Source organism: Streptopelia decaocto (genome assembly GCF_964273445.1).
Source record: "Streptopelia decaocto genome assembly, chromosome: 3".
Lineage (NCBI taxonomy): Eukaryota > Metazoa > Chordata > Aves > Columbiformes > Columbidae > Streptopelia > Streptopelia decaocto.
In genome coordinates, this window is record NC_138656.1 from 95,429,972 (window position 1) to 95,457,756 (window position 27,785).

Here is a 27,785-nt window from a genome sequence, read left to right on the forward strand (position 1 = left end):
TCATCTGTTACTTTTATAATGGACCATAAATGTTTCAGAAGAATGGTCTGGCGAGGGACTTCTTGACTCATGTTTTGCTCTGCAGGCTCTGAAAACAAAGAATGTGCATGTATTTAGCAATAAACTATACAGCTTTTGGTTTGAACTTTGGCTTAATTGAAATCAGTGGCAAAATTCCCCTCTTTTTATGATGAACACTGTGGTATAAAATAATTCCTTTCACTGTTATTAATGTACTGTTCTTTCTTCCATCCCCTGTATTCTTTAAATCTGAGTTTTATTTATATGCTGATATTCCTGTAAATGCAAATGTAAAGAGAAAGCCTCTGTTCCCATATATCCTTGAGTTGACTTTTGCATTTTTCTGCATGATTCCTCTTTGATCTGCCTCTGAATTTAATAATGAAAATTGACTCAATATCCCTCTCACTATATATAGCTCCTGCTACATCATATTCTGTTACTTATCATCTGACAGTGTAAGTCTTGAAATCTGGCCATTTAATTTGGTCCAAGAAAATGTATCATTTAAGAAAAGGCCATGTTCATCTGCCTAAGTGAATGCACATTTCTGTTTTCTTACCAAGCACTGGTGTATGGGCAGTTTCTCATACTGTGTGTGTGGGAATGTTTACAGAATCCTATCAACAGAAATGGCATTTGGCAAGAATATTAACTACAATAGCAGCATTCACAGTTCAGTTTCTAAATATGTTATAATGCTGAATATTCTCATTTCCTTTCTGCATTACCTCTGCCTGCTGCAGAGCTAGGAAGGTAGCCTCGCAGAATTTTTGAATTCAGATTTCACCTTCCCCTGCCATGGGACAGGAAATGAAACCTCCTGAAGCCTGGGATCTCTGTATGAATGGGAGGCATTGTAGATACGCATCGTATTTCACTCCTTCCTGCTGACACCCGCAATGTCAGTTCTTTCCATCACCGAGGCAGGCTGGACTGTTTTTAAAGACAATCATAGTGCCAGCCTCTTAACTAAGTCAAAACATTTTATTTTATGCTTTTCCAATTTCCTAGAACCAATGATTAATATCCATATCAAATTACCTGATCTTTAGGAGAGTCAACAGGACTATTCCTAGGATGAGAACTATGCAGGAGGAATAGGCAATAACATAGACTGTTTCACCTATAGGTAAAAAAACAGAAAGCAGACATGAAACATTTCCTTCTTCAGTAATAAGAATCAGATCTGAATTGGAATGCATACATATGTAAGCTAAATTAGCTATCAATTCTGACATTAATAATTAAAAGGAGGAAAAAAGACCTTGATTGTATGCCAATGGTAGGAATTACTCTTCCTTTAGCAGTTGATGCAAAATCATTTTCAGACTCCTTTTTGTAAATACCAGCTCCAATAGCACTTCATATGTGTAGAGCTACCTTTTACTCTTCTCCAGGGGAATAACTTGTTACTCTGATTTGTGTTTTGGAGTATTATCCCCATTGATTTTAAGGTATTAATTTTATTCTGTGTATCAGAGGAGACCTGGCTCTTACTTACCTGCTAGACCTCTTTTCTTTTTTCACATATTACCATAATTGCAGTGTGCAATAATACTCGATCTAGAATCAAATTAATGTAAAATGGGATCTAACACCGTGTTTCTGGGCTCTGTGCCCATGGAGTTTCCTCTTCGGCTTCTCACCAAAAAGTCACTTAGGTAGCTTATATGCTAAAAATTCCAACTTTTGAAAAACTGGGCGTTGTTTCAGCTTTGGTTTTCCAAATGAGAAGAAACTTATTTTTCCTGGAGAAATGAATCTATCAGTTTTGATCAAATATTCTAAAGGAAAAGTTTCAGTTGAGAATGTAATGTAAGCCCTGAACCTGGGATGGAGAGGTTAGACGACTTGATGAGAGGACTCAAATCAAGAGCCACAAGCATAAAACATGAGAGATTTCTGTTACTTTCCTGTTGCCTTGATTCTCTCACATTTATACAATTATGTAAGTTTTGTTTATCTAGAAACTAAAATGCAGAGGGCCTTTTAGCTGTTCCCAAGCTGCTCCACTTTATGTAGTCAGTGAAACATTCACTGAGAGATGGAGTCCTGGCCCCATCACTGGGCCACTTACCTGGGCTGTGAGAAAGCCAAACTCTGTTCCCTGAGTCAGTTACCAGATTTTATATGTTGTGTGTGTTTGTGCCTATGCACACACAGACTCTAAATGACATATTTCTGTATGCACTATATATAAGCAACAGATGTAGCGTATAGTGTAATATAAACACAGGCAGTATGGATACTGGAGCAGCTCCAGTAAGAGACTGTGGATATATACTCCACTATACAACAAGGCAAGCAATGGGCAAGAACTGAGTAGGCCATTGGACTTGCCTGGTGTTTATTGCAGGATGATACTCATTTTTTTTCTCAAAAAGCTATCTGAAAGTGAAGCTTTCCAGTAAAAGAAAAAGGAAAGCAATGTTTGAACCATCACAAGTTGCATGGAATGAACATGATTACACTTAATGCAGCAAGCTACTGAAAAACATTTAATGGGGTGAATTTTTGAAGAGGGGTGATGTCTCTCTTGTTATCAGTGCAGGACTGCTAACATTGTATGTTAAAAAATAGATGATCAGTTGGACCTCCTCTCAAGTTACAACATTTCTTTAAGATGATGAGTTTTAGGAAAATAATAATTTTTAGGATTTTTTTTTTTTTCCAGTTTTGAATCTTTATTGTACACTCAGTTTCTAAAACTTTCTAGAACTGCAGGGGCAGTTGTAAGGATAAAAGTTTCCTACTTTTTTAAGTGGAAAGTGAGGTTCACACATTTAAGGCAAATGGAAGTTTTTAAAGTACATCTCTTACCACAAAACTAGGAAAATTATTAGGAGCAACAGTTATGGATGATTAAAATGGGCTAATATAATTTTACCAAAATATTGCAATATTCTCATTTAAGAAGTTGAAAAAATGTTTCATTTTGATAAAACAAAACACTCTGAAATCATAGAATCTTAGAATACTAGGTTGGAAGGGACCACAGGGGTCATCTAGTCCAACCTGTCTCAGCAAAAGCACAGTCTAAACAAGATGACCCAGCATCCCTGTCCAGCTGAATCTTAAGTGTTCAATGTTGGGAAATCCACCACTTCCTTGGGAAGATTATTCCAATAGCTGATTGTTCTCATAAATTAAAAATTTCCCTCTTGTGTCCAATCAGAATCTCTCCAGGAACAACTTGTAACCATTACCCTTCATCTTTTCCACGTAAAAAGGGAGTCTCCATCTTCTTTGCAGCCACCCTTTAAATACTGAACATGGTGATGAGGTCTCCCCTAAGCTCTCTTTTCTCAAGGTTGAACAAGCCCAGTTGTCTCAGCCCTTCCTCATATGACGGCTTCCCAGTCCTTTGATCCTCTTTGTTGCCCTTCTTCAGACCCTCTCCTGCCCATTCACATCTTTTTTGTACAGCAGGGACCAAACTGAACGCAGTGTTCCAGCTGTGGCCTGATGAGCACTGAGTACAGTGGGATAATGACTTTGTCTCTGCTGGTGATGCCCTTGTTAATGCAGCCCAGCATCTGTTGGCTTTCTTTGCCGCAGCAGCACACTCCTCACTCATATTGAGCCCGTTGTCCACCAGGACTCCCAGGTCCCTTTCCACAGAGCTGCTACCCAGCTGGGTAGATCCCAACCTGTGCTGCAATCGTGGATTATGTTTTCCCAAATGCAAGACCTTACACTTGTCCTTATTGAACTTGATGAAGTACTTGTTAGCCCACTCTTCCAGGCTATTCAGGTTATCCTGCAGGGTGGCTCTCCCTCCAGAAGTGTCCACTTACTCAGTTTGGTGTCAACAGTAAACTTCATCAGGACACACTAGATCCCATCCTCCAGATCACTTATGAAGATGTTAAACATCATTGGGACCAATATCAATCCCTGGAGAACCCCACTCATGACAGGTTGCCAGTTTGAAAAGGAGCCATTTACCCCCACCCTCTGGGTATGGCTTGTCAGCCCACCCACCATAGAGACCACTTGTGTAGACCATAAAGTGTCAGTTACCCTAGGGGAAGGCTGTGGGAAACCATATCAAAATGATCAAATGAAATCAATATATTCTACTTATTGTCTAAACTTTATAAAGTGCTATGTTTTTAGTGAAGTAACTGCTGATAGAAGATGTTGATTATAGCATTTTCAGTTCTATGGGGAATACAAGAATGATATTAATGATGAGATCATGCTAGAAGCCATATATTTTATCCTGCCTTCTGAGGAGCAAGGGAATTGGTAAGGCTAGGAGAGGGCACAATCTTGTGGCTGAAGAGCTAATTTTTCACTTCATATATTCTTTGTGGTTTGACTACTTGAATCTTCTTGTTCATCTTCCCTTAAAAATGTTATTGGGGTGTGTGTTTCTTGATAGACGCTCTGTTCTTTAAAAATCTGAAGGAATATTTTATATAAATTTTCTCTATTAATCTATATCCAACCAGTTCTTGAAAGGTGAAAAAGCACTAGGGGGGTTAAGAAGTATAGATATGATATTTTGTCTCTGTTTATCCCAAATCCTGTCTCCCAGAATCGACATTTAAATTCCTGTATGACATACCAGGCTGTATTATCTTGTTTTGGTCTCTGTATACATGGTATTGATCATCTGAACAAGATCTAAATAACAACGAGTTAAGGCTTAAAAAAACAGTGCTCTAAGCAAATAATAAATACATTGACTGAAATTGGGCACATTTGTAGTTATGAATCTGTAAACAACCTTAGTGCTCACGCTGTATGCCCATTGACAGTTCACTGAAGAGCAGACAAATCTGTCACAAGAATTAAAACCATGATTAAAAGTTAGGGTACTTTCCTATTCTTGGCAGAAATGGTAAAACATGTCGTGTACGTAACACACCTATGCCATTACTCTTCTAAGAAACAGCTGTTCCTGTTTCAGTACCTCAACTGGCTGAGGTGCAGAAGAGCAAATGTAGTTTGGGTTCTCTGACTAGACAGAGAAAACTATACAAACTTCTACATGTACCATGGAGAAATAAAGGCACATGCAGTGTCTGAAGACTTATAATAGGAGGTGGCCAAAATAAGAGATGTTTTCAGCTTGGTCCTGCAGAGACTGAATCAACACAAGTGGACAGCAGTCATTTCCACTGCAAGGGGAGGGGTTGTGAGACACTAGGTGGGCTGCTCTGTCCCATGGACATGGCCTATTGTGGTGAGAAGCTCATGAACCTCTTTGCCTCAGGACAGGTCTACAGAAGGGCCATCTCGGCTGCATGATGCATGTCTTGTCCTTCCTAGGGTAGGCTGCAAATCTCAAGGACACAATGGCTGTGTCTGCAGGGATCACTGAAGCTGGAGCTGTCTGTGTAGATACACGGACATTTCCAGTGAAGAAGTTTGGTAGAGGATAGCTCAGCAGCTGGAACAATTAGTAGGATTAAACTCTTGTGTAAGTCTACCTGCTTATGTATACCTAGTGAAATGCCTGTGAATGGTCATTGCACAGGCTAGTTCCGGCTGGTGCTCAGAGGTTTCTTGGCTATCCTCATCTTGTCACAAGGTTTTTTCTACATTTATAAATCAATCAGATTGACAATGTTTCATATCTTACAAATTAAAGTTGCTGGAGCTGAACTAATCTCAGTTCCCACAGCAGCTGGTATAATTATAGATAAACCCTGCCAATTACTTGTTTATCTATATTCTTAACACAGCAAAACACCTCAGTAGGAAATACGTGGTAACTCTACAATTTAAGATGAAATAAGATTAATTTCAACAGTTTTGGGTCAAGCCCCATATTTTATATCTCACAAGACCAGGATAAGAGTTCCATATTTCTAGCTTTGTCTTCCAGCCAAAAAATACTTTAGCTCCAAAGCTCTATGCTTATGAAAGTAAATGCTTATCTTCACACATGAATCATTTTTCAAATTAAAGTGTGGGAAGCAATCTTTTAAATTATGTGGATCTGTAAAATCATTGAGAGAATTTGCATAAGATAAAGTCAAAACCAGGCTGAAAATGCATAACTAGGTAGGCAATAACATTTTTGAAGTTTGGAGAATTTTTGTTTGATTTAGCAGTTTTTGATGCTTTTTCCAAAATGACATAAAATTCTGGCCCCATCTAAGCTCACAGCAAAACTCTCATTAACTTTTATTTGGTTAAGACTTTGCCCACATCACATCTTGTTACCAGGGATATATCAGACCGCAGATGACTGGATTGTCCTGTAGCCTCTGGGATATGTGGATGACTGAAAATCCAGTCAAGATTTTTAAACAATCCTGTTGTCACACCAAACCTGTCATAGTATTCTTCCAACCGAACAGGGTTATATTTATTTTCAAGTATATAGGAATATGTTTATATATGTTTAGATTTATTATTTATTATGAAAGACACCTTTTACTAAAACTAATCTTATCCAATGATTTGCAATGCCACTGAATAGGAAGGAGAAATATTACTGTTTTTTGCATGGTAAGTGTTTTTTTAATTATTAAATTAAGAAATGCTGAAGAAATACAGAGTTTCTTCAGAGCGTGTTCATCTGTAGATAATCATTAGTGAACAGTGGTGAAAGACATCCTTGTATCTTTCAATGACATGCTAACTAAAGGATTCTCCTGGGATTCTGATGCAGGGATAAGATATCGACAAATTGTATCTTCTGATTTCTAAGCAGAAAACAGCTAGGAAGGAAATATCTTAAAACATCTCCACACACACACACAAGGCCATATTTGACAACTTAACTGTTTTGCCTCTGCACCCTGGAATTCTTCTTGGGATTTGATTTCAGTAAAGATAAATATTTTGTAAAGATGATAACTCCCTTTGCAACCTCAGTAATGCACATTTACTAGCGTATGAATCTAGGATACTGAGTTAGATTTTTGGCAGTGGGATTTATGAAAAAATTTTGCAGTATGGTTTTTATCATCAGGTAGATATTCTGAATCAGATTCTTCTCCTTAATCTGGCTTCGTATGAGACATTTATATCTTAGGGAGTTCCCAGCTAGTGTACAAGACAGCTCGAATAGAAGGAATATTTTATTGTATGGTTTAGGCTGGTCAGCATTATTTTTATTTTTCTAAGGCCATCCAAAATTCTGTTAAGAGTTCAAGGACAGGTTTTTGGAAAGTATTCAGGCTTCAATGGGAACAGAATTAACAGGGTGCAGGCTGCTTTTTGCAAACATTTATCTGAATCTCTGAGAGAAATGTATAATACATTTTACCCACTGAAAGGGTCTGCAGTTAGAACTAGTCACAAGGGTGAAATATCTCATATTTTACATTTTCCCACTTAGAGCAGGACTTCTTGCATTGTAACTTGCATTATTTAACCACGAGAGGCTGGTTCCCACTAGAGGTTCATTCTCTCCCTGTTCTTAGCAAACGGAAGCCAACACTTCCAGCAAAGGCAGCCTGACAAAATGGGATTAATACTACTAAGAGGGTCCCTGACTTTCTTCTTTGGCTACAGAGAGCACTTGGATGACATGCATGATTCTTAAGTAATTTTAATGCTAAAATTACACCCGAATGCTTAATTATCCACATACAGATCTCAGGAATCCCATTCCCATGAATCTAATTTTATGCTTTTCAGGTTGCCTACTTCAACAACAGTGGAAGGATGGAGATCACAGAAGTCCCTTCACTTTGTACTGCATCTATAGTTTGAATTATTTTTTCCCTGTTAAAGGTGTTCACCATGCACAGTTCTGGGAACTAATTTGTAGTAATGTCTGGAGTATTGTAATCTGTACCTCTCAAGGTAAAACAGGTCATTCTCATTAGAGTCGATATTTGTGCATTAAGCTCTTTAGTGTTCTCACTCTGTAATTGGGTCTTTCAAAAGGAAAAAGAAAATTAATATTATTTAAACCATGAGAAAATGTGTATATTAATTCAATATCCTTTAGCTTTATGTCACTTCATTGCTTACTGTAAATGCATAGTAATAAAACCAGACGTAGCTCTTCAGCCCCTGGAATACGATGATCTGAAATTGCATCTCCTTCTGTTGCATGAGAAGGTGGAGTCTGTTGCAGTGTAACACAAACCCCTTCTCAGACCACTTACTGTGGCTTCATTGTTGTAACTACTATGGCACAAAAAGTCGAGATAGGAGAGAAGTAGGTGTGACATCAAAGCTAATAATTTGTATTACACATTATGACTACTACTCTCTAGTGATTGTATGGAGAATCAGGCTCTGGTGGGTTTAATAGCTTCATTTTCCCAAATTATAATAAAGTGATTGTGAGACATCTGTCTCAAAACCACTTATCAGAGAAGTTGGTTCAGTGTCATTATGTTTATTTTGTGGTTATATAAACTAAGCCAAAAAGGTAGAGAGATTATTCCACATTCTGTTGAATAAGAGACCAACAGGTAGTGCTTGCTTGCCTGAACCCACTCAAGGGACCCAAACTTTAGTCTTCCCTATCATACACAAGGGAAATTTCGAGAGTACTTCTATTAAAATTATGCAGTGGCTTGCCCAGACTCACCATTAATTGAAGAAGAATGGAGCTGTGCTCTAGAAAGCTTTCCTTCTGGTACTTCTGTATTTACCCAATGAAAATCTTTCTTCGTAATGGAAATTTGACCTGAATATTGGAAAGAAAATATCTATTCAAAATATTACTTCAAAATAATAATTTCAGTGAATAGTGCTGTTTGGTGTTTTGATAAGAGTCACAGAATTTATAAAGGCAGCTATTTAAAAATACTGTTTACCGATAGTTGATGAACAAAGTGAATGAGTGAATAAGAAACATAACTTTTTGCTTTCTGTCCCTGGCATTTTTGCTTATTCCGTTGTGACACTTATCTGACATTGGCACTGATCCACACTGTGCTTCTGTCTCATATAGCAGCCAATTACTCACAGTTCTTGCCTTTTACTGAGTCAGTCTGCAGCAATCTTTAATCCTGTAAGCACAGCCCCAAAAGCAAACACTTGTAGCAAGGCAGTGCCATACAAGAGTAGGAAGATGTGATGGTGTAAACACCATTGTGGGTCTGTTCACACCAGTTCTAATGGTATTTAACACTGTGCCTTACAATCAAGCTCATAATCATCTCTCTTTTCAGTTTAGCTGCGTCACAGCTAGGTAGGAAAAACCAAAAGTTAAGATTCACAAGATTCTGCAAATGTTCTGTAGAGGAGATGCCAATCCTTTGCTCAGTCAGAAGCTTTGGATCCCCAAATAGTTTTTGTTTAGTTAGCAGGAATTCACTGCACTACAGGAGTGAGCATGCTTCTGTTCTTCAATCCCACCTAGGTTAGGGAATTTTCCATCAGAAAAAAACAAACCCAAACCAAAAATACAACAAAACAACAACAACAACAACAACACAACACCACCACCAAAAACCAACCAACCAAAGCAAAACAAAAAAATCCCAAACCAAACTAAACCAACCAACCAAAAGCCACAAAACAAACAAACAAGCAAACAAACTCAATTAAAAACCAAAACAAAACAAAACAAAAACAACCAACCAAAAAACAACAACTGCAACCAACCAAAAATAAACCACAACAATATTTTATCCTGCGACTGCTTCAGGGAATGGCAAAAGCTCATGAACAATTATTTAATTATTTTGATATGAGGGTCATCTTTTTCTTTGTAGCTCTAAGCATAACTAACGCAATGATGTGATCGCTCATTTGGATCATTAAATGCAGCCATAAAACAAGCAAACAAATAAATAACATTCAGCAGCAAAATCGCTGCCAGTATTCTCAAATCTATATATATATTTAGCTGTCCCAAGCTAGGCTGAGAACATATTTAATTACATATAGAAGATGGCTGGTGTAGGATATGAGGCACTAGAAAGTAGTTTATCCTAAGAGGACTTATATAGCAAGATAGCTGGTGTGATAGATCAAAGATGTGAGGTGAAGTGGGTACTTTGCTCTTTGATCTGGTCTGTGGACCAGATGCCTGGATGTAGCTGAAGTGTTGCAGAGGCAGCAGATGAACCTTCAGGTTTAGTTTTTGGCTGCAGGAGTCCAGGAGCCACCCTATGATGTGGAACTACCATTTTGATGTGACCCACAGGACAATAAGCGGGGACAAACATAGGATTTGCTTTGAAGGCACACTCCTGATTTAAACTAAAACATTAATATTTGCTCCCATATTGCCATTCATTGCACTAACAAATCTCTCTTAAACAAAGACTTGGCAAGGACATTTATATTTAACAAAAATAAGTAGTCATTTACACATGAAAGGCTTTACTGGTTTGGGAAAGTTCCTACATTTAATCTGAGTTAACCTCAGTGTTTTTACTGAAGGGCAAAACTTGAAGCCTCCATTTACAGCAGCTTTTTCTTTGATAGGTCCTATCGAAATCACTGAAGTTATTTTCTGTGGAATGAAGTCTGTTGTTAAATGTGTATAAGCTATACTAATATTTAGACTCCAAGAAGAAAAGAAAGAAAAAGCAGTATGTCATATTATTTGTAAAAATAGTGTATTAAAATATAACATTAAGCCAATGAAAGGAAGGCTTTGGACTTTTTTAACCTGCATAATGGTATGGATCCTAGAAATTATTATTTTATTGTTATTCCAACATATTCATATAATGAGACATGTAGGCAACTGTATTGATTCACTACTCATATAAAATATTTCCCAAAACCAAGGGAAAAAGTGTGCATGTGATTTGTATTTTTATTTGGATCTTGCTTAAATCAGTCATAGCAAAGTAAAGATTTAGTGTAAATCAGCATTTTAATACTCTGTAAAACTAATTATTCTTTAAAGTTTTATGTGTTACTCACGTAATTCACTGAAGCAAGATTTGCTGTGAAGCATGTGATGGAAGAGCTTGCACAAAGCCTGCTCCATGGGAGGTAAATTCTGGCAGGTGCACTCCACACGCAGCATCGTGCCCCAGTTGCTAATGTAGGCGGCTTTGCAATCAGCGTTTGCAGAACAGGGCATGTCATCCTTGATTAAAGTTTCAAGACAAGCTTCATCATCGTAGCATTTTTTTGTCACATGTCTCCAACACTTTGACTGAAAAGTTGTGTATTTTTTCCTGGTGGGAGGCGGGGGGCGGGGGGGGGAAGTATACAATGATAGGTTCTCTTCCAACCAGAATGATTCTATGATTCTATGACAGTTTAAAAACTCTGCGATTTCACAGAAAGTCATTTAAGGATCACAATGAAAAGACAGTGTATTCCCAAGGCACCATTTAAGCTTTAAAAATCACAATATTCCATGATAGCTGGCCTAAATGCCACTCTAATTTGCACCCAGTTGGTTTTAGTGAAATCTGGAAAATCATAATTTGCGGAAAAACCTGTTTTTACTGAGCAAGTTTTTGAGAAAAAGCAACTGTACTTGTGTTTGACATCTTCACAGATGCAGGTGCTCTTCTAATCAGTACCCGTGGAGATTTTCCTAGGGTCCAGCAAAAATCAGCATGAATACCAACTGTCTCAGATCCTCACAGAAGAAATGCAGATAGAGAAATTAGTCTAGTCATCACAATGAAACCAAAATACATGCCATTCTAGTGGATCAGTTTGTTGGGCAGTGTGAATGAAGAAGGAGTATTGAATTTATTTTACATAAAGTAATCTATATCCAATCTATATCCAATGCCAACGCCTCCTTCCCCCAAATGCTAACAAAATACAAAATGTCCACAGCTCAGGGAAAACTTGAAGTAATTCATTTGACCTTAAAGATTAATTGATAGCAGAGATAAGAGAATAATTAACTTGTTTCCTAGCTCAATAATCTCAAATTATTTCCATTTATTTGCTCTTAGGATAGAAAAACATGTCCTTTAATGCACTATGTATGACAATAGTAAACATCTATTAAAAGTTAACCAAGATACTGTAGATATTAATTAGAAACCAATTTAGCATTATATTAAATGTTAGGGGATGATAAAGCTAAAGTGTTGTATATTGTACGTTACTTATTAAGACATTTTTTCCTTCATCATAAAATTAGGCTATTAATTTACTATTGATATTGCGTGGCTGTAACAAGCAAGTCACATGTAAAAACATGGACTGTTACAACATCAGCCAGGACATTATTGTAAATATTTTCATTACACAAGCAAAGGTTTTGAAGCAGATGCCACCTCTGTGCTAATGGAATTATTTTTATCCACCTCCTGATTTATAGATATGGTTAGCCACAATTCACAAACTAATTTTGCTAATTACATCCACTTATTGTCAGTACTAGGAAACATTAATGGTCCCAAAATAATGGGTAATTCAGAAAGTCTCCATTATGATATTACATGTGTACACATGCACATGCACAGACATACGTTTGTAGCCCAATTCTTCTTGACACAAAAAGGGGCAATTCTCACTGACGTCAATCTGAAGAGCCTGCACAGACCTGAAAGCATCTGTTGACCTCCTGGTTTGTTGACTGATGGTTAATTTGAGCACAGCTTTATGGTAAAATTCAGGTCTAATCCACAAGGGAACTGGCAACTACACTGAAAACCAAAGTGAACCCATTGACCATTACAAATGGTGGCAATTAGGTAGAACTACGAACATGGGTTGATCTTGTTGTGTGTTTTCTAAAATAAAATAAAATCTGAAAACTCTGTTATTCTTCATGTGTCTGGTGGTCTGCGCATGTTTCAGGGCAGCTTTTTTCAAGTATCAGTATGCTTCAGATGAAAAGAATGAGATGACAATTTTCTGAATGGGCCAAGTTGGTTGTACTGCCATTGGGTACAAAGGGTCAGACTACAGTGGAAAAGGTAATTACTTAAACCAAACAAACTTTGTCCAGTCTGCTGCACAATTTGTGCAAACTGCTAGAGGGCAAAGGTGCAGACTGGCAGGTGTTATCTGAAGAAATTGGTAATGAAAAAAGGCAACAGCATAGTTTGTTCAGAGGAAATTGTGTCAAGTGTCATGAAACAGGCAGAAGAAAAGCCCACACTAGATTCCAGACTTTTTTGAAAATTAACCTTTTCAGTATATTTGTGGAATTACTTGTGGAGTTAGCACAGTTGATGCAGACATCTGTGAAGATGTCAAACAAAAGTGATGATATACAGTGGATACAGTGAGAAAAGAAATTGTAGATGAGTTATATGGCATATATTTTATATAAATTGTTTGATCAAATCATTATTCAAAAGCGCATTACTGGACAAAATCTTTCTTCTACTTACCTGCACAATTCATTCTCTTTACACACATGGATTACATTCAGACATGATGGGGGTGGAACTGCAATAACTGCACAGGGCTTGCCATGAAGAAGTTCCTTGGCTCTGTAGCAGGATTCATCAGGCTGGATACAATCACAAAATGTCATCATTTGGGCAACTTCAAAGGGCATGTTTTGATAGAAGAACCTTATGGCTGCTTGACATTCTTCCATGTTGCACTTCTTATTTACTGAACAAACCTTAAGGTACAGGGACAACTGTTTGTTACATACTTCATCTTCAACACACTCCTTGTTCACATCCAAACAGGTTCTGTTTGCTGTGTATGCTAAAAAGAACAAGAGTTTTTAAAATGAAATCACAAGAAAACCTTTTTCAAGCGATGACTAGTAGTCATCCTGCCTGCAACATTCCCATTAAAAACAAGTTTGACTTCCAAAACTTCTGATTCATCTCTGCCAGCATTGCTCTTTTAAGCCCATTGTATGATCATCGTACTTCTCCCTTAAACAGCTTGGCCCTCATAAACAACCCTCCTGCAAGTTTCTGCCTCTGACAAATCAGTAAGTGAAAACTGGCAAGATGGAAGTTTCTTCAGTGTGATAGTTTCTGGGAGCTAGTGGCTACCTGAAGCTGTTGAAATCTCCAGCATGCATTCTTATGCTAGGCTACATAATAAGTAATAGAGAAGATAATAAAATGTGATTTCTGTGCTTTTAAAGCTAGTTTAGGTATTTCTAACCTATGCTAGAAGCCTTCCAAAAAGATTTAGATAGTTCTGACCCTAAAATGTTTACGGGATGGGATTTGCCTCTGTAAATTTAACAGGATCAGTATTGTTACCTGACATTTTGGATTCTTATCTGCCCAATAGCTTAACTGAAAATATGTTGAATCCATTGACTCCCTGCTCTTCAGTAAATTGAATAAAATGTATTCATTTTAATCTCCTGATACATTGTTCACTATCTGAAAACAGATAAAACCAGAGCTAAAACCAGTTACTAGGAGTCAAAAGTAAATTTAGACTTACCTTGTTTGGAGAGAGAAGATAAACGCCATTGTAATCTTGCTTCTTTACTAATGTTGTCTAGAACAAAAATATATGTATGGACATGTTATAAATCATGTCTTAGCTTTGTTTTTAACTTTAAAGTATTGGCTGTGTTGCTGGCATAGTGCCATTAGTGAAAACAAACCAACCAACCAAACAAACAACAAACAAACAAACCATCGACAACAACAAAAAATAGCTTGACCAAATAGGACCTGTCAGCTTGTTAACAAACTCTAAAATCACTGTTACATATATTCATAAGTTTCAGAGTGAAAGCACAGTTTATCAGTGGCTGCTGATAGCATTATCTACATAATTACAAATCCTCTGAGCTCAAAAAGAATTTTTAGAGCTGCTTAACAGAGTATGTAGTCAGATTTCTTGTGAATAAATAAAGGCCAGATGCCCCAATGTGTTCATCAGTGCACCCAGTTTTCAAGCTCAAGTAACTGCTTGTTATGCTCTAAAGTCAAGAAAAACAGACAATTCTTGCTATTAGGAAATAATTGTTATTGGTCTTACATTGTTTCTAGTTATAGTGTCATACTGAAAAGGACTGATTTGGATCAGATTGTATCAAATAAATACAGTAAAGGACAACAGTATTTGCACTCAGGCTATCATTTTACTGTCAGATTATTCATTTGCATCTAAATAAACCTCTTTAAACTATCCTGTTGCCAATGTTTAACTGCAAATGATTAAGAAAACCTTTTTCATAGACCTGGACCTGTGCACATTACTGTCACATACAAAAGCATTCAGACTGCTGGAATACCACTAACCTGTGTCAGTGTCCTGATTTGTCTCATCATCAACATCATCATCATTGTCACCATCATCATAATTTTCAGTAGCTGCTGAAGCTACATTCTCTTGCGAGTATTGTAAACAAGGATTGTTAAATATTCCCTTCCATATTTTAATGCATCTCATTTGAAGTGGCTCTGGGCACTTGCACTCTCCCAGCACTGTTTTCCTCAGTTCTTTCCACGCTGATGAACACTCCTGGTTGACCATCGGGAACCTGCATTTTGCAGTGTCTGCCTGGCACGCTTGCTGGAAGCTCTTATACATGAGAAAACAGTAAGGGTCTTCCTGACAGCGTTGCTGTGCAATACTGCAGTCATTTCCTAATTCTTCTGGGTGTCTTTGGTCTTCGGGGTTTCTGTGTTGCCTAAAACTCAGTCCAGTATCTGATCTTGAGGAAGTTTCCAAATACTCTGTACAATTAGTTATAAACAGAGACATAAATCAAATGGCACAGGTAACATCACTGGTCAGCTCAAAAGAAACTCAGTAAAAGCATAATTGTCTTAATGCAATAAAATGAATGAAAGTCCTAGTTTCATTCTGAGATGTATGTAAATGCATAATAATTTCAGATTCTTGCAAACTAATGAATCTTCATCATGCTTACTGTGTCCTGGTAGCTACATAATACAGTCTACTTTAACAATTCAGCTGCTGACAGTAATATGAGAAACCCTCACTAAAATTACTGTATAAGGGGATTAATCTCACATAATTTTAACTACCTACATATTGGACATATCATGGATTATTATCTTAATTCACTGTATAATTTGTAAAGAGAGAATGGCAATTCCTGAATGGTTCATTCATTACCTAAAATAATCATTTAAGGTAGACAGGGAGAATTACTCCTGAATGTATCTAGGAACACCATAAGATATCATCACCTATACTAGTATAACTCCATGCAGAAGTTTTGCTACACTGGTGAGAAATGTAATGTCAATCGACAAAAAATATACAATTACTTCATTTTGTTAGAAGCAAAAGCAACTATTCCAATGACATCAACATCAGGTTTTAGATAACCCACTCTTCTTGTTTGAGGCAAGGAGTAATGAATCAGGATGCTATTATTTCCTCTGCAATAAAGCTTTATATTCCCCTACCATAAATGTACACTGACTGATGTCATCAGGTAGTGATGGATCAGAGCTGGGAATCAACCTTGGGGCTCACTTTCCAGACTCTCATCCACTGGCTGATTTCACCTTTCTTATGTCAGCTTTGCTAGTCATTACTCCAGAAGACAGAAACTGCAAGCCTTTCATGCATGGAGTAATTCTCAATTATAGAAATAGGTTTTCTGAAGGGAAAAGGATTCTCAGGATGATAAAAAATAAATTTAAAGGAGCTGGGCCCATTGATTACAACAGAATTATAAAAAGGATGCACTTTATATATAAAGTACAGCTTTACAAAGGCAGGAACTGTGTTTCCCCACAACCTCTCCTAGATGTAGTAAAGATGCTCCTGTAACACAGTGTGACACAACTGCATAACTGCGCATCCCCATTCACAAAGTGGCTGGATGTGGCTCTCGATACACAACATAGATCCAGTGGTGCTCAAGCTTCCTTGGGCAATAAGTAGCCACCAACATGCATCATATTTTCACTCTTGCTTGCCGCTGCATTGAGCAAGCATTTTAGAAACATTTGAATTTCTCACACACATTTTATTGGTTTTGTTTATTTTGAAGCAGATATGACATTGCTTTTGTATGTGTGTTGCTGTGTGAATATAATAGAAGAGACAAAACTAATTATCAGATTTGAGAAATATGCAAAGAAATTTCAATCCAGTTAAAATGAGTGTTACAAAGTTACATATTTCCTTTTGCTCTTCATAATTGGAACTTCTTGTTTAGTTACCTTTATTAATGCTGCACTGTTTCCCAAGCAAAGTCGTGATGCTACAGAAATCATCTGCAGTGCAGAGACAGTTTTTAAATTCTGGGTATTCATCAGCCAGGACCTGGATGATTCTATTACATCCAATAGCGTCTTCTGCCTTGCATCTATTACCTAGAACTCATCATTAAAATTATAATGTTGTTAATGTTTATGAATGCTTAAGGGATATGGTTACATAAAACAATTGAAGCAAAAAATAATGTTTTGCCAAGAATAGATGTTTCGAACCTTGTTTTGCTTGAAAACCTGCCACAATTTACAATCTTTAAATCATATTCAGAATGATATAATAAAATTGTAGGTACAATATTGCCTTCTTTTTTTATTCAATCTGACCTATTGCCCAAATGTCAGTTTCTGTTCTCATTTCCAAAGTACATAAAATCATAAATTTATACATTTTATACTAGGTAGAGAAGGTACAGAGGCCAAACCAAAAAGGTGCACAGGAGTCCAGGGGCAGATCCTGAACTGAGACAATGAGACATTTGTCTTCACCCTGTGTAGAAATGAGGTGCCAGGTACAGAGATGGGAATTCCCAGTGCAGGCTCAGGTACTGCCACGTAACGGAGTAAGAGAGGGGATGTAGGAGTGTGGGCACAGTCCTGTGGTGATGATGATGCTCACCCAACGCTGAGAGATGTCTGCTCTGGTTCAGATCCCTCACTCACATGAGGATGACATGAGCCTATGGCCTCTAGCCATTTGGATATGCCATCGGACTGCTACCCTAGAGAACAACTTCACTCCCTAAGTTTGGCAATGACAACAAACATAAAGTAGTCCAAGAATATTCAGATCTTTAATTTCTTTGTGATAAAAATAAGGGAGAATCTAACATAAAAAAGAACATGCAGGAGCCTTAGTTTGCTGGCCCAATTTCAAGCTAGTTGCTTGCAAGTGCACTTGTACTCAATGACAAAGACTCACACACAGGCTGTCAGATCGTATTTTCTTTGTATGTGCAGCAAAAATAAAGAGCATGTACTTTGTGGTCCAAAGATAAATCAATCAACCATCTACTTTATAGACTAAATAGTTTTAAAAGTACTTCCTTACTTAATATTGCCTATGAAACTTACAAGATACTTAAGACAGACACATCAGAAGTAGTTTAATACCATGTTAATAGAGTTTGATTTTGTGAAAGCCATGGTCTACCTTATCAAAACAGGCATGCAGGTCCTCAAAACAGCACATTTTCTCTCTTTGCTTCATGGATATTAAGTATCTCACAATATGTAGGTTAAGGAGTGTGTGGTTCACAAGATCCAGGCTGGTCACAGTGCAGTACAAGGATCAGTTTTAGTCTACTGAGGACATAGGCTATTGTCTCTTCCCTGTCAACGGTGATGTCTGGCTTCCTGCCTTGCTACTTCCCCGGTGACAAGCATGGAGCAGCAGATATTGTGTACTCTAGTAAAACTGAAAAGCTATCAGCCATGTGTCACCACTGCCAAAGGCAAGCTCTAATGTGATCAGAGCATTAATGTCATTTATATATGGTTGACACAAATAGCAGTGGAAGGCAATCTAGGTGAAGGCCAACAAGAAGAGAGTACATTTTGCCTGTGCCTGAAGGAATGAGTATTAGCTGTTTCAGAGTGCTCATCCCCATCCTGTCACCTCAAAATCCTTTTTCATGCAGCATCTGTGTTGCCCTTACTCCAGTTGCTGATGAAGGAGGGTTTGGGGATGTATCAAAATGTACACTGCTACAGGAACAAGTCGCAGTCCAGCTAGAGCTACAGCTCCCATACTCTGCTCCTACTTCATATTTTGTATCAGCAAAGGGGGAGTTCATGGTGCCCAGGCTTGCCTGTATCTTTCCACCCCGTCTCCAGCTTGTCTTCTGTGTTATTAGAAGTAGAGCATGACCCTGACTCTTAGCTCTCACATTTCTTTCTTTTCCCAGTAGCCAAGGATCTCAGGATATCTAAATAGGAGCTACCAAAGGTTATGGACATAGGACACTCCCTGACCATAAATATAGAGTGGAAAGTACGTGATGACATGGAAACTGTGGGGTCCATGGAGGCGGGTGAAAAAGGGATAATAAAGGTATTTCAGGCAAAAATTTCAGGAGGACAAATTCCAGGGGTAGAAAGAGAACAACAAAGATCAGCTGGGGCTTGTGTGGAAATTAAGTAATTTACAAGATTTATGACTGTCTGCTTCAGGTTCCTCTGGACACTTGAAGGGTGGAGGGGAATAGAGATAGGAGAATAAGAAACACAAATGCCGATATATTTTATGAACCACTCCAGCCTCACTTATCTTGTCTATCTTCATGGCAATAACAAGCTGCAAGTTAGGAGTCAAGTACAGGGGGTGTGTTCAGAGGGGCCCTACACACTGTGAACACTGTGTTGAATCACAGCAGCTGAGAACCAAGGATGAGAGGTAAGTTGTGGGGTTATGAACATTCAACGGGCATGGACAGAGTCAGGAAGCACATCAGATTTATGGGGTTCCCTTGCCTGGACTCCTGAAAGCTGGGTAGAAATACCTTATTATCAGTGTTGGTTTGTTTGTACACTGTGTTGATTCAGCTGTGATGAGCAGCAGAAAATATTTTATTGCTGGTTTTCAATTATTGTTGCTTTATCAATAATTAGTCCTATGTAATATATTTTAGCTTAATACATATGCTTCCAAGGCATTCACAAAAATTGCTCTCTGACCTAATGCTTGGAAGCCATTGTTCATTATTTGATTTATTTGTATGCACATAATGAAATGAAAACAGATTTAATAGAATAATAAGAAAGAGTGAATAACAATGTGAATATCATAAAATATATAAAGCTATATAGAGCAATATTTAGCTGCTGGAATGCTTGATCTCAGCAATGGATGGCAGGGGGTGGACACTGTGAATACAGTGAGTCCAGTAAAACATGAATATCGCAAACAGGTGTAGGGAAGTCATGGATCAGGCAATGGGAGCAGGAGTGGGAAGAAGGATGGGAGTCGGACCCCTCATGAATGGCAGCCATCGAAGAAATAGGGTGGTCCTTGGCAACATCCCACTTTTATATGGAGCATGTCATTTGTGGTATGTGTAGATGAGGTTCTTGGGGACATGGTTTAGAAGTGGACTTGCCAGTGTTAGGTTAATGGTTGGACTCAAAGATCTTAAAGGTATTTTCAACCAAAATGATTCTATGAATCTATGAATACTTCATTGACCACACTTGATGTCAATCTAAGTGCTGTCCTGATTCCACTCCTCACACACCTGCTTCCTTGCAAAACACGGAAAACTGAGGAATGTCCTTCCTTCCCCTGGCAGCAGCCAAGATATCAGTGAGTTTGTACGTTCTTTCATACTAAATCCCAAATATTTGAAAGCTACTGGAAGAAAACATTAACTCTGCCCCAGGGTGCTATATTTTTATTCTTGAACTATGAAAACTTCTGCTTCCATCAAGATATTTCAATCTTTTCCATCCTGATCTGGAAACTGACTCATGGACATTTTCCCTCCCCGCCTTTTTTTTTTTTTTTCCCCACCATGTCTTGGCACAGGAGAAGGAGGCTTGGACTCAGAGGGCTATGAAGGTAGACTCTGAAAATGTTGTTGTAGTAGTAGTGAAGCAGTGATGGACAGTTCAACAGAGAAAGAAGTGACTTAGGTGAAGTCTGGAGAGTGCCCCCAGATGTGCTCTGAAGAACAGAAGATGAAGGTCCTGATAACGCACACATTTAACTTGAAGGTTACAGCCTGAGGGACTGAGTTATTAGACTCTTACACAGAGTCTGAGTTTAATTCTCATTTGTAGTTAGGTTTTTCATAAAGAAACTAGCAAAAAAAGTATTTGCCTCATTGCTTATGGCCTCCAACTAGCATGCTCATGTTCAGCACCTTTTCCACTTATACATCTCATCCATCAAGTGTTTAGTCCTGCACATGCAGTCTTGACATACAGTATAATGTTAATCTTACTAATAATCTCTTTATTAATTATCTGGATGAAGGGATTGAGTGTACCCTTAGTAAGCTTGCAGATGACACCAAATTGGGTAAGAGTGTTGATCTGCTGGAGGGTAGGACGGCCATAGAGAGGGATCTGGACCAGCTGGATCATTGGGCTGAGGTCAATTGTATGAGGTTCAACAATGCCAAGTGTTGACTGACAGCCAGCAGAACATGAGGAAACAGTGTGCCCAGGTGGCCAAAAAGGCCAACAGCATTCTGGCTCTATCAGGAATAGTGTGGCCAGCAGGACTAGAAAAGTCCTGGTAAGTCCTGGAAAGTCCTGGCAAGTCATTGTGCCATTGTACTCAGCACTGGTGAGGCCCCACCTTGAATACTGTGTTCAGTTTTGGGACCCTCATCATGAAAAGGACATTGAAGTACTAGAGAGAGTGCAGAGGAGGGCAACGAAGCTGGTGAGGAGTCGGGAGCACAAGTCTGATGAGGAGCGGTTGAGGGAACTGGGGCTATTTAGCTTGGGGAAGACCTTATCACTGTCTACAACTACCTTTGGAGGTTGTAGCATGGAGGGTATTGGTCTCTTCTCCCAAGTAGCAAGTGATAGGACAAGAGAAAATGGCCTCAAGTTGTACCAGGGGAGGTTTAGACTAGATATTAGGAAAAAACTATTCATGGAAAAGGTTGTCAGGCATTGGAACAGGCTGCCCAGGGAAGTGGAAGAGTCACCATCCCAGCAGATTTTTAAAAGGCATTTAGACAAAGTTCTTAGGGACATGGTTTAGTGATAGAGTTAGGTTATGGTTGGACTTGATGATCCTGAGGGTCTTTTCCAACTGAAATGATTCTATGATTCTATAATACTGTTGGTAGATTTTCTGTTGCTATTTCTGTGGGCTCTCAGATAACATCAGCTGTCTGACTGCAGGTTTACACCATCTGGGGTCATGGCACCTAAAAACCACATTTAGAACAATTTGTCCTAGACCTAACACAACATATGAGTGCCCTGCAATGCTGAAGAATCCTTGCCAAAGTCTATTATCCTAAGTAAATATACAGATGCAAACCCAAACAAGCAATCACAAGAAGAATCTATTTGCAGAAGGTCTCTGTGACCCAGTAACAAATACTATTACTATCAGTGAATAAGCACATAGGACAAAAAGTGAGAGAAATTGCATATTATGGGACAATGCAACAAATTCAAAGGGGAGATTGCAGAGGTCATCATGCTGGTCCACTTCATCTGGTTGCAGGGTACGATAAAGAATAGGCTAGAGTACAAGTCCTGATATTTATGTCAAGTAATGTTGGTGTGAATACCTTTGTGAATGATGTCAGAGAAGCAGATTCAACAACTTCTGATTTAGGGAAGAGGTTTGGTTCTGGAGAGATCATCTTTAGGTCACTGTCTTGAGCCTGAAAGTACTGCATATTCTGATACTTTTTTTAAAAAAATCAGTCTTCTCTTTTGAAACTGTTCCACTTCACATAAAATATTTAAAAGCTCAATAGAACATGAGCTGAAACCCAGGTCCTTTGGGGACTGTTGCAACCATTAGGTTATCATGTATTTTTCATTTACTGTGTCCGTTCTTGAAAGTATTCAGCCACTCTATACAAAGCAGATACATCTCTGGAACAGGATACACTAAGAAGGACCCCTCTGAGAATTTTCTGTTCTAAGTATTTTAAATACTGCCTTGTGACTTGGAACACCTTGATTCAAATCTCTACAACAAATCAGACAGACAAAGGTATTGAGGTAGCTCATGCTGCAGGGGAATATTCTACCAATGGCCTACTGAGGATGAAGTCAGGCAGCATTACAGACCAAACGTGAGGCTGGGTCCTGATACCAAGACAGAGGGACATTCAGTTTATCAACTCTTTGGTAGATGAGGCTCAGAACAGATTATGACATCAGGACATGGCTTGTTTTGTTCAGATAATGGCAATATAAGGAGAAGGGAGGTTGCCATGAAGATATAGATACCTCTGGTTCCCAGTGACAGAGAACCTGCCTTATGTATTATTAAGTTGCTAGAAATGGCAGTCATGTACCTAAATACCCTTGGCTGCATTTCTGAACAGGACCAAGGCATGAGCTAGGCAAATGGCAAGGGACTGTGTCTATATTGCTCCACTTTTGCACAGTACATGACCCAGCTAGACTGTGAAGCTGAAATCACTCCAAAAAGGCAGTTTTCTGCAGCCAGCATGGGGGTAAGGCAGTTTAGTTGCACGGATACATGCTGCCCCATGACAGTTGAACTCAGGGCCAGAAAACAGTCACTGGCCCATTTTATTTGCTAGTACTGATGTATCCTTGACAGATCAAGGGCTTTGACATTTATCAGTCAACAAAGGCATCATTACTAGCTTGTTCTAATGACACTACCACATTGTACTGCCACTCTTCTTCTTCCTTCCATATTCACAGCATATGGCAAGTGAATACTCAACATTTAACAGCAAAGTCTTGGAGGGATTTAAAGAAAGAGATGATGCCTGACACCCAAGATTTGTTCAAGAAAATAATAGGCCTTCAGAGAAAGGAATATTTTCATCTGAACACCAACAGAGATTAGGATGAGCTTCAGGTCAAACCTGTAATACCTGGTCTTCCTCCACTTAAAACACTTTACTTGGAAATGATGCACCATGTGTTGGAAGTACAAGAGGCAGAGACTGATTTTCTGCTTTTATTTATGTGAGAATCTGTTTAACAGGTCAAGGAGGCTTAGTCACAATGTAACCTGCACTTTTTGTACCATCGCTCCCTGCAAGTGAATCACTCTGACACGTATGCATTATTCACTGAATAAATATGATGTGTCTCCCTACAGCAAAACTTACATTGAGGCATGCTTGATTTGATTTGTTTCTTATTCTAATACAATACTTGAAAATTACTCTAAGCAACTACTACATTGTTTTGCATATCCTGTGTGACCATACAATCACAGAACACTTTGGGTTGGAAGGGGCTTTAAAGATCATCTAGTACCAAGTGCCCTACCATGGACAGGGACACCTTCCACTAGATCAGGTTGCCCAAAGCACCATCCAGCCTGGTCTTGAAAACTTCCAAGGAGGTGGCAGATAAACTCTTCCGAATTATGGAAAGCAAGGTTGTAACTTTTTTCCAGCTGCATGCTGGCTTTGTTTAGCAGGATCCCACAAAAGCTAATTTCTGCTGAATTCAGAATTCTTGAGTTGGTTTAGACTGACTTTGTTCATAGTCCAGAAATTTCATTATCACCTTATTGAAGAGACAGTATGACTGTTACAGAAAACAATATTGGCCACTGTCAAGGATTTCAGAAGTTGACTGTCCTCTGTTGTCATTTTCTCTTTGAAATCTCACTGAGTTAATTCAGTTACCACAGCAATATTATGATAACCTATGAATATGCAACCATTCAGCAATTCAAAATAAACCTGTGTACACCATAAAGAATTACCTGAAATATTGCAGACGTCTTCAACAATGTTCCAGACACTTTCACATCCATTTGCAGCATTTACACATTGCTCCCTCAAGTGCAGACAGTCAGTCTGGGCAGTAGAGATACTTGTGAAGTACATGAACAACACTGTAAAAACAGAATATAATGACTATCTAATACAACAGATATTGTACTGACCTTTTTAATTTATATTTAGATTATAACAATATAATTCAGAGGACTGCAATTTTGTCAAGCTAGAGATCACACAGGAATTCCTATGAACAGACCATATGAAAGACTTTTGATAGATACACAACTGTTAGATAATAAATGAGTTTATATTTCATAATACAAGACTCTTCACCCTCTTTGTTTTTACTTCAGAGGCATCATTTCTTGAAAGCAACCCCACAATATATGTCTTAATCTGTTTCCCTGAGTGCATTGTACTTAAGGGTCATTTTAACTGCATGAAAAAGTCCTGAAACTGAAGACTGATATGGAGGTTTCAGGGTAAGGAATTTTAAATCAGCACCACCTCTGGCTTATCAGTAGAAAATTAAATTGCATTGCTAAGAAAAGACAAATCAGTTGGGGTTTAGCTCTTTGATCAACATTCCCATGGTAACACAACCTCTAATTTGTAACCGTGTGTCTTAATTTTCTATTAGATTATGTTTCAGACACTGATTTCAGGCCTTAGCAAACTAGCTGGTGAACACCTGATGGGCATGTTTTCCTTAGGTATTGAAGAACACAGCATGTCCCAGACCAAGTCTTTTTTTCAGGCAAGTTCGTGTGGAATCTGAGGAATTTCCATCACTGTTTAATTCCTTAAACACAATCTGCAAGAGGCATGAAATACTCCCTCAGGACTTCTCAAGATCCCATCCACAGAAATTAAATGTTTCCGATGATATATTTAAGAAATAAGAAATCATAAAATAGTTTGGGTTGGAAGGGACCTTCAAAGGTCATCTAGTCCCACCCCTCTGCAATGAGCAGGGACAATATAAAATATCAAATATTGCTTTCAATAATCCTAAAGAGCCACTATTGTTTAGAGGTGATGCCATCCCTTCTGGAAATTATGCTTATCCGTGATATAATAGTGCTGCCATGGGGAGTACTTTCTGAAGACATGTCATTAAAGAAGAATCAACATTCAGTACTTTATAACTGGCAGGTGCAATAGCATCTAGTGTGCCTCAGAGACACATAAGAGGTCACATGGGTTTACCATAGCTGGTGCTAATCCTTCCCCAACTGTGCTTATTCCTGCCAGTTCTCTGATCTGTGCAGGGCGGGTTGCAAGATCAGTGTTTTCCAGCCTGAAGCACCTTTTTAGGCTGCTTCTGTCCGTCAGCCTGGGAGACTGATCGATAGAAATGGCTTGTGCCACTTGACATTGAGGAATGTGCAGCTGGCCCATCCAAAGTGACAATTTTGTCTCATTATATAAAGATATTATTCCTTGTACTGTCTCCAAAAGTTCTTTCTAATTGTGAAATTACTGTCTATTTATTCAGATGACAGAGAAAAAAATAAGTTGCCAAATGCTTTACAGGTGAATCTGACTGTATATAGAAAACAATACAAAATTATAAACTCAGGAAGTTTTGTAAGAAAGGGTATTTTGCTGAATGATCATTTACCTAGTTTGTAAGTACATCACACATCTGATTAGGAACTGCAGCACAAAAACACTGTGTTGTGCCCCTACTGTTAAGACAGCTTTTCAGAACCAGTGGCTGAAAATGAATAGTCAAAGTAGGACTGAGCAGCCAATTAGCAGTTCCTGCTCATTTGTTAGGATTATTTCACCATGTGTTTATTTCAAACCCACCTGGAAACTGTGCCAACAAAAAGGAGGAGTTTTATTTTATTTTATTTTAAAAAAAAAAGAGCACAGTGGCATAATCTATGATTGAAGCTAATTCAGTCTAAGAAAGGTTAATGACATATTATGGATGGATCTTTTGTTTCCTCAGCAGGACACAGAGGTCATACTGTCACAAGCCTACATGAAAAAACTGTCCTATATGAATTTAGAATCCAGTGCACTGTAGCTTTTACAATTGCTTAAATGAACAATTTTTACTTTAGTTGTTCATTTTAGTTATTTACTCTAATGTCTGGAATACTCAGAGACTTTTTTCTACTTAGAAGAGTTCAGGGCACCTAAGAGCTAGCTTGTAGTTAAAACCTTTAGAGGCAACCATTTTGATATGAAGACAAATAAATTTATATTTCTACAGGTGTCTGGATTTTTGTGTAGGTGTCTGTTGATTCACTGGGTAGGTGTAAAATTCACTGTTCTGAAGAATTTGGTGTCTAAAGTGAAAAAACGGGGGGAAAGGACATTTTAGCACCTTCACTTTGCAGATTGGGAACTGAGGAATGAAAGGATCACAATGTATTTCCAATATCATACAATTATTATCTGGCAGATAATAATGAATTGTGAGAAACCAAGCTGCAGTTTCTATCCAACTGCAAGAGCACCAAGACAGCTGTCTCCGAAGGAGAAAGACAAACCATAGTTTGAATATAGTTGAAAAATGATTAAGGACAACTTTTTTTTTTTTTTTTTAACAAACCCAGGGGCAGAACTACCTACAAAATGTATTTAGCAGTGGAATATGAGTTTAGAGTAGTGGGTTGTTAAAGAGAGCAGCATACAATATATATGTCAGTATACATTATGTAGCGTGGGCAAAAGGAGAGTAAAAGGAATTAAACATACTTGTCTCAACATAATATTTTCTACCCTCTGGACCAGCTTTGTCTGTTTTCCCTTTTTCTCCATTCAAACCCAATTGGAAACGTCAATAGCCCTCTGTGTAGCACTGCCAGCACTAAATACTTGCCACTTACCAAACAAGTGGGTCTTCATTTAGACAAGACATCCCACCTGTGGGTCTCAACTTCTTATCAGGGCTGAACCTGCTACCCTGACTTACCTCCCTTTTCAGACACACTACCCACAGCCGGGCTGAAGAAGTCTGGGCCAAGCCACAGGGCTCGGACATTTCACACTGGTGTGAACCCCCAGCAGGTAGCTGCTGGCCCCCTACTTGTGGTTCCCCAGGAGAAGGAGCTAGGGATGGAGCTGTAAAAGGACCCCGTGGAGAGGCCAGGAGGCCCGGGGCGAGGCGAGGGTCCTGGCAAGGCTGGGGGTTCCTCCCTCCCCGCACCCGCGGCACTTACCGAGGCAGAGGAGCGCGACCATGGCCGCTGGCGGCTGCAGCTCCGCGCCGAGCGGAGGGCGCCGGGCGGCAGGTGCCGGTGCGGTACCGCCCCTTCAGCACCCGCCGCGGGGACAGCGCCCCGCCCGCCCCGCCCCGGCAGCGCGGCCGCTCGGCGCGGACCGG

General features: G+C 38.8%; 1 protein-coding gene across 1 annotated transcript; it reads right to left on the reverse strand.

The window, feature by feature from the left end:
* GFRAL (GDNF family receptor alpha like) lies at positions 1 to 27,643 on the reverse strand (the record flags this gene model as incomplete). Its single annotated transcript, XM_082048903.1, has 10 exons — positions 1 to 88; positions 1,066 to 1,147; positions 8,537 to 8,635; positions 10,834 to 11,093; positions 13,227 to 13,554; positions 14,260 to 14,316; positions 15,069 to 15,506; positions 16,974 to 17,132; positions 24,424 to 24,555; positions 27,622 to 27,643. The coding sequence occupies 10 exons, from the start codon at positions 27,641 to 27,643 to the stop codon at positions 1 to 3; spliced, it is 1,665 nt and encodes a 554-aa protein (XP_081905029.1).
* Positions 27,644 to 27,785: the final 142 nt, after the last annotated feature.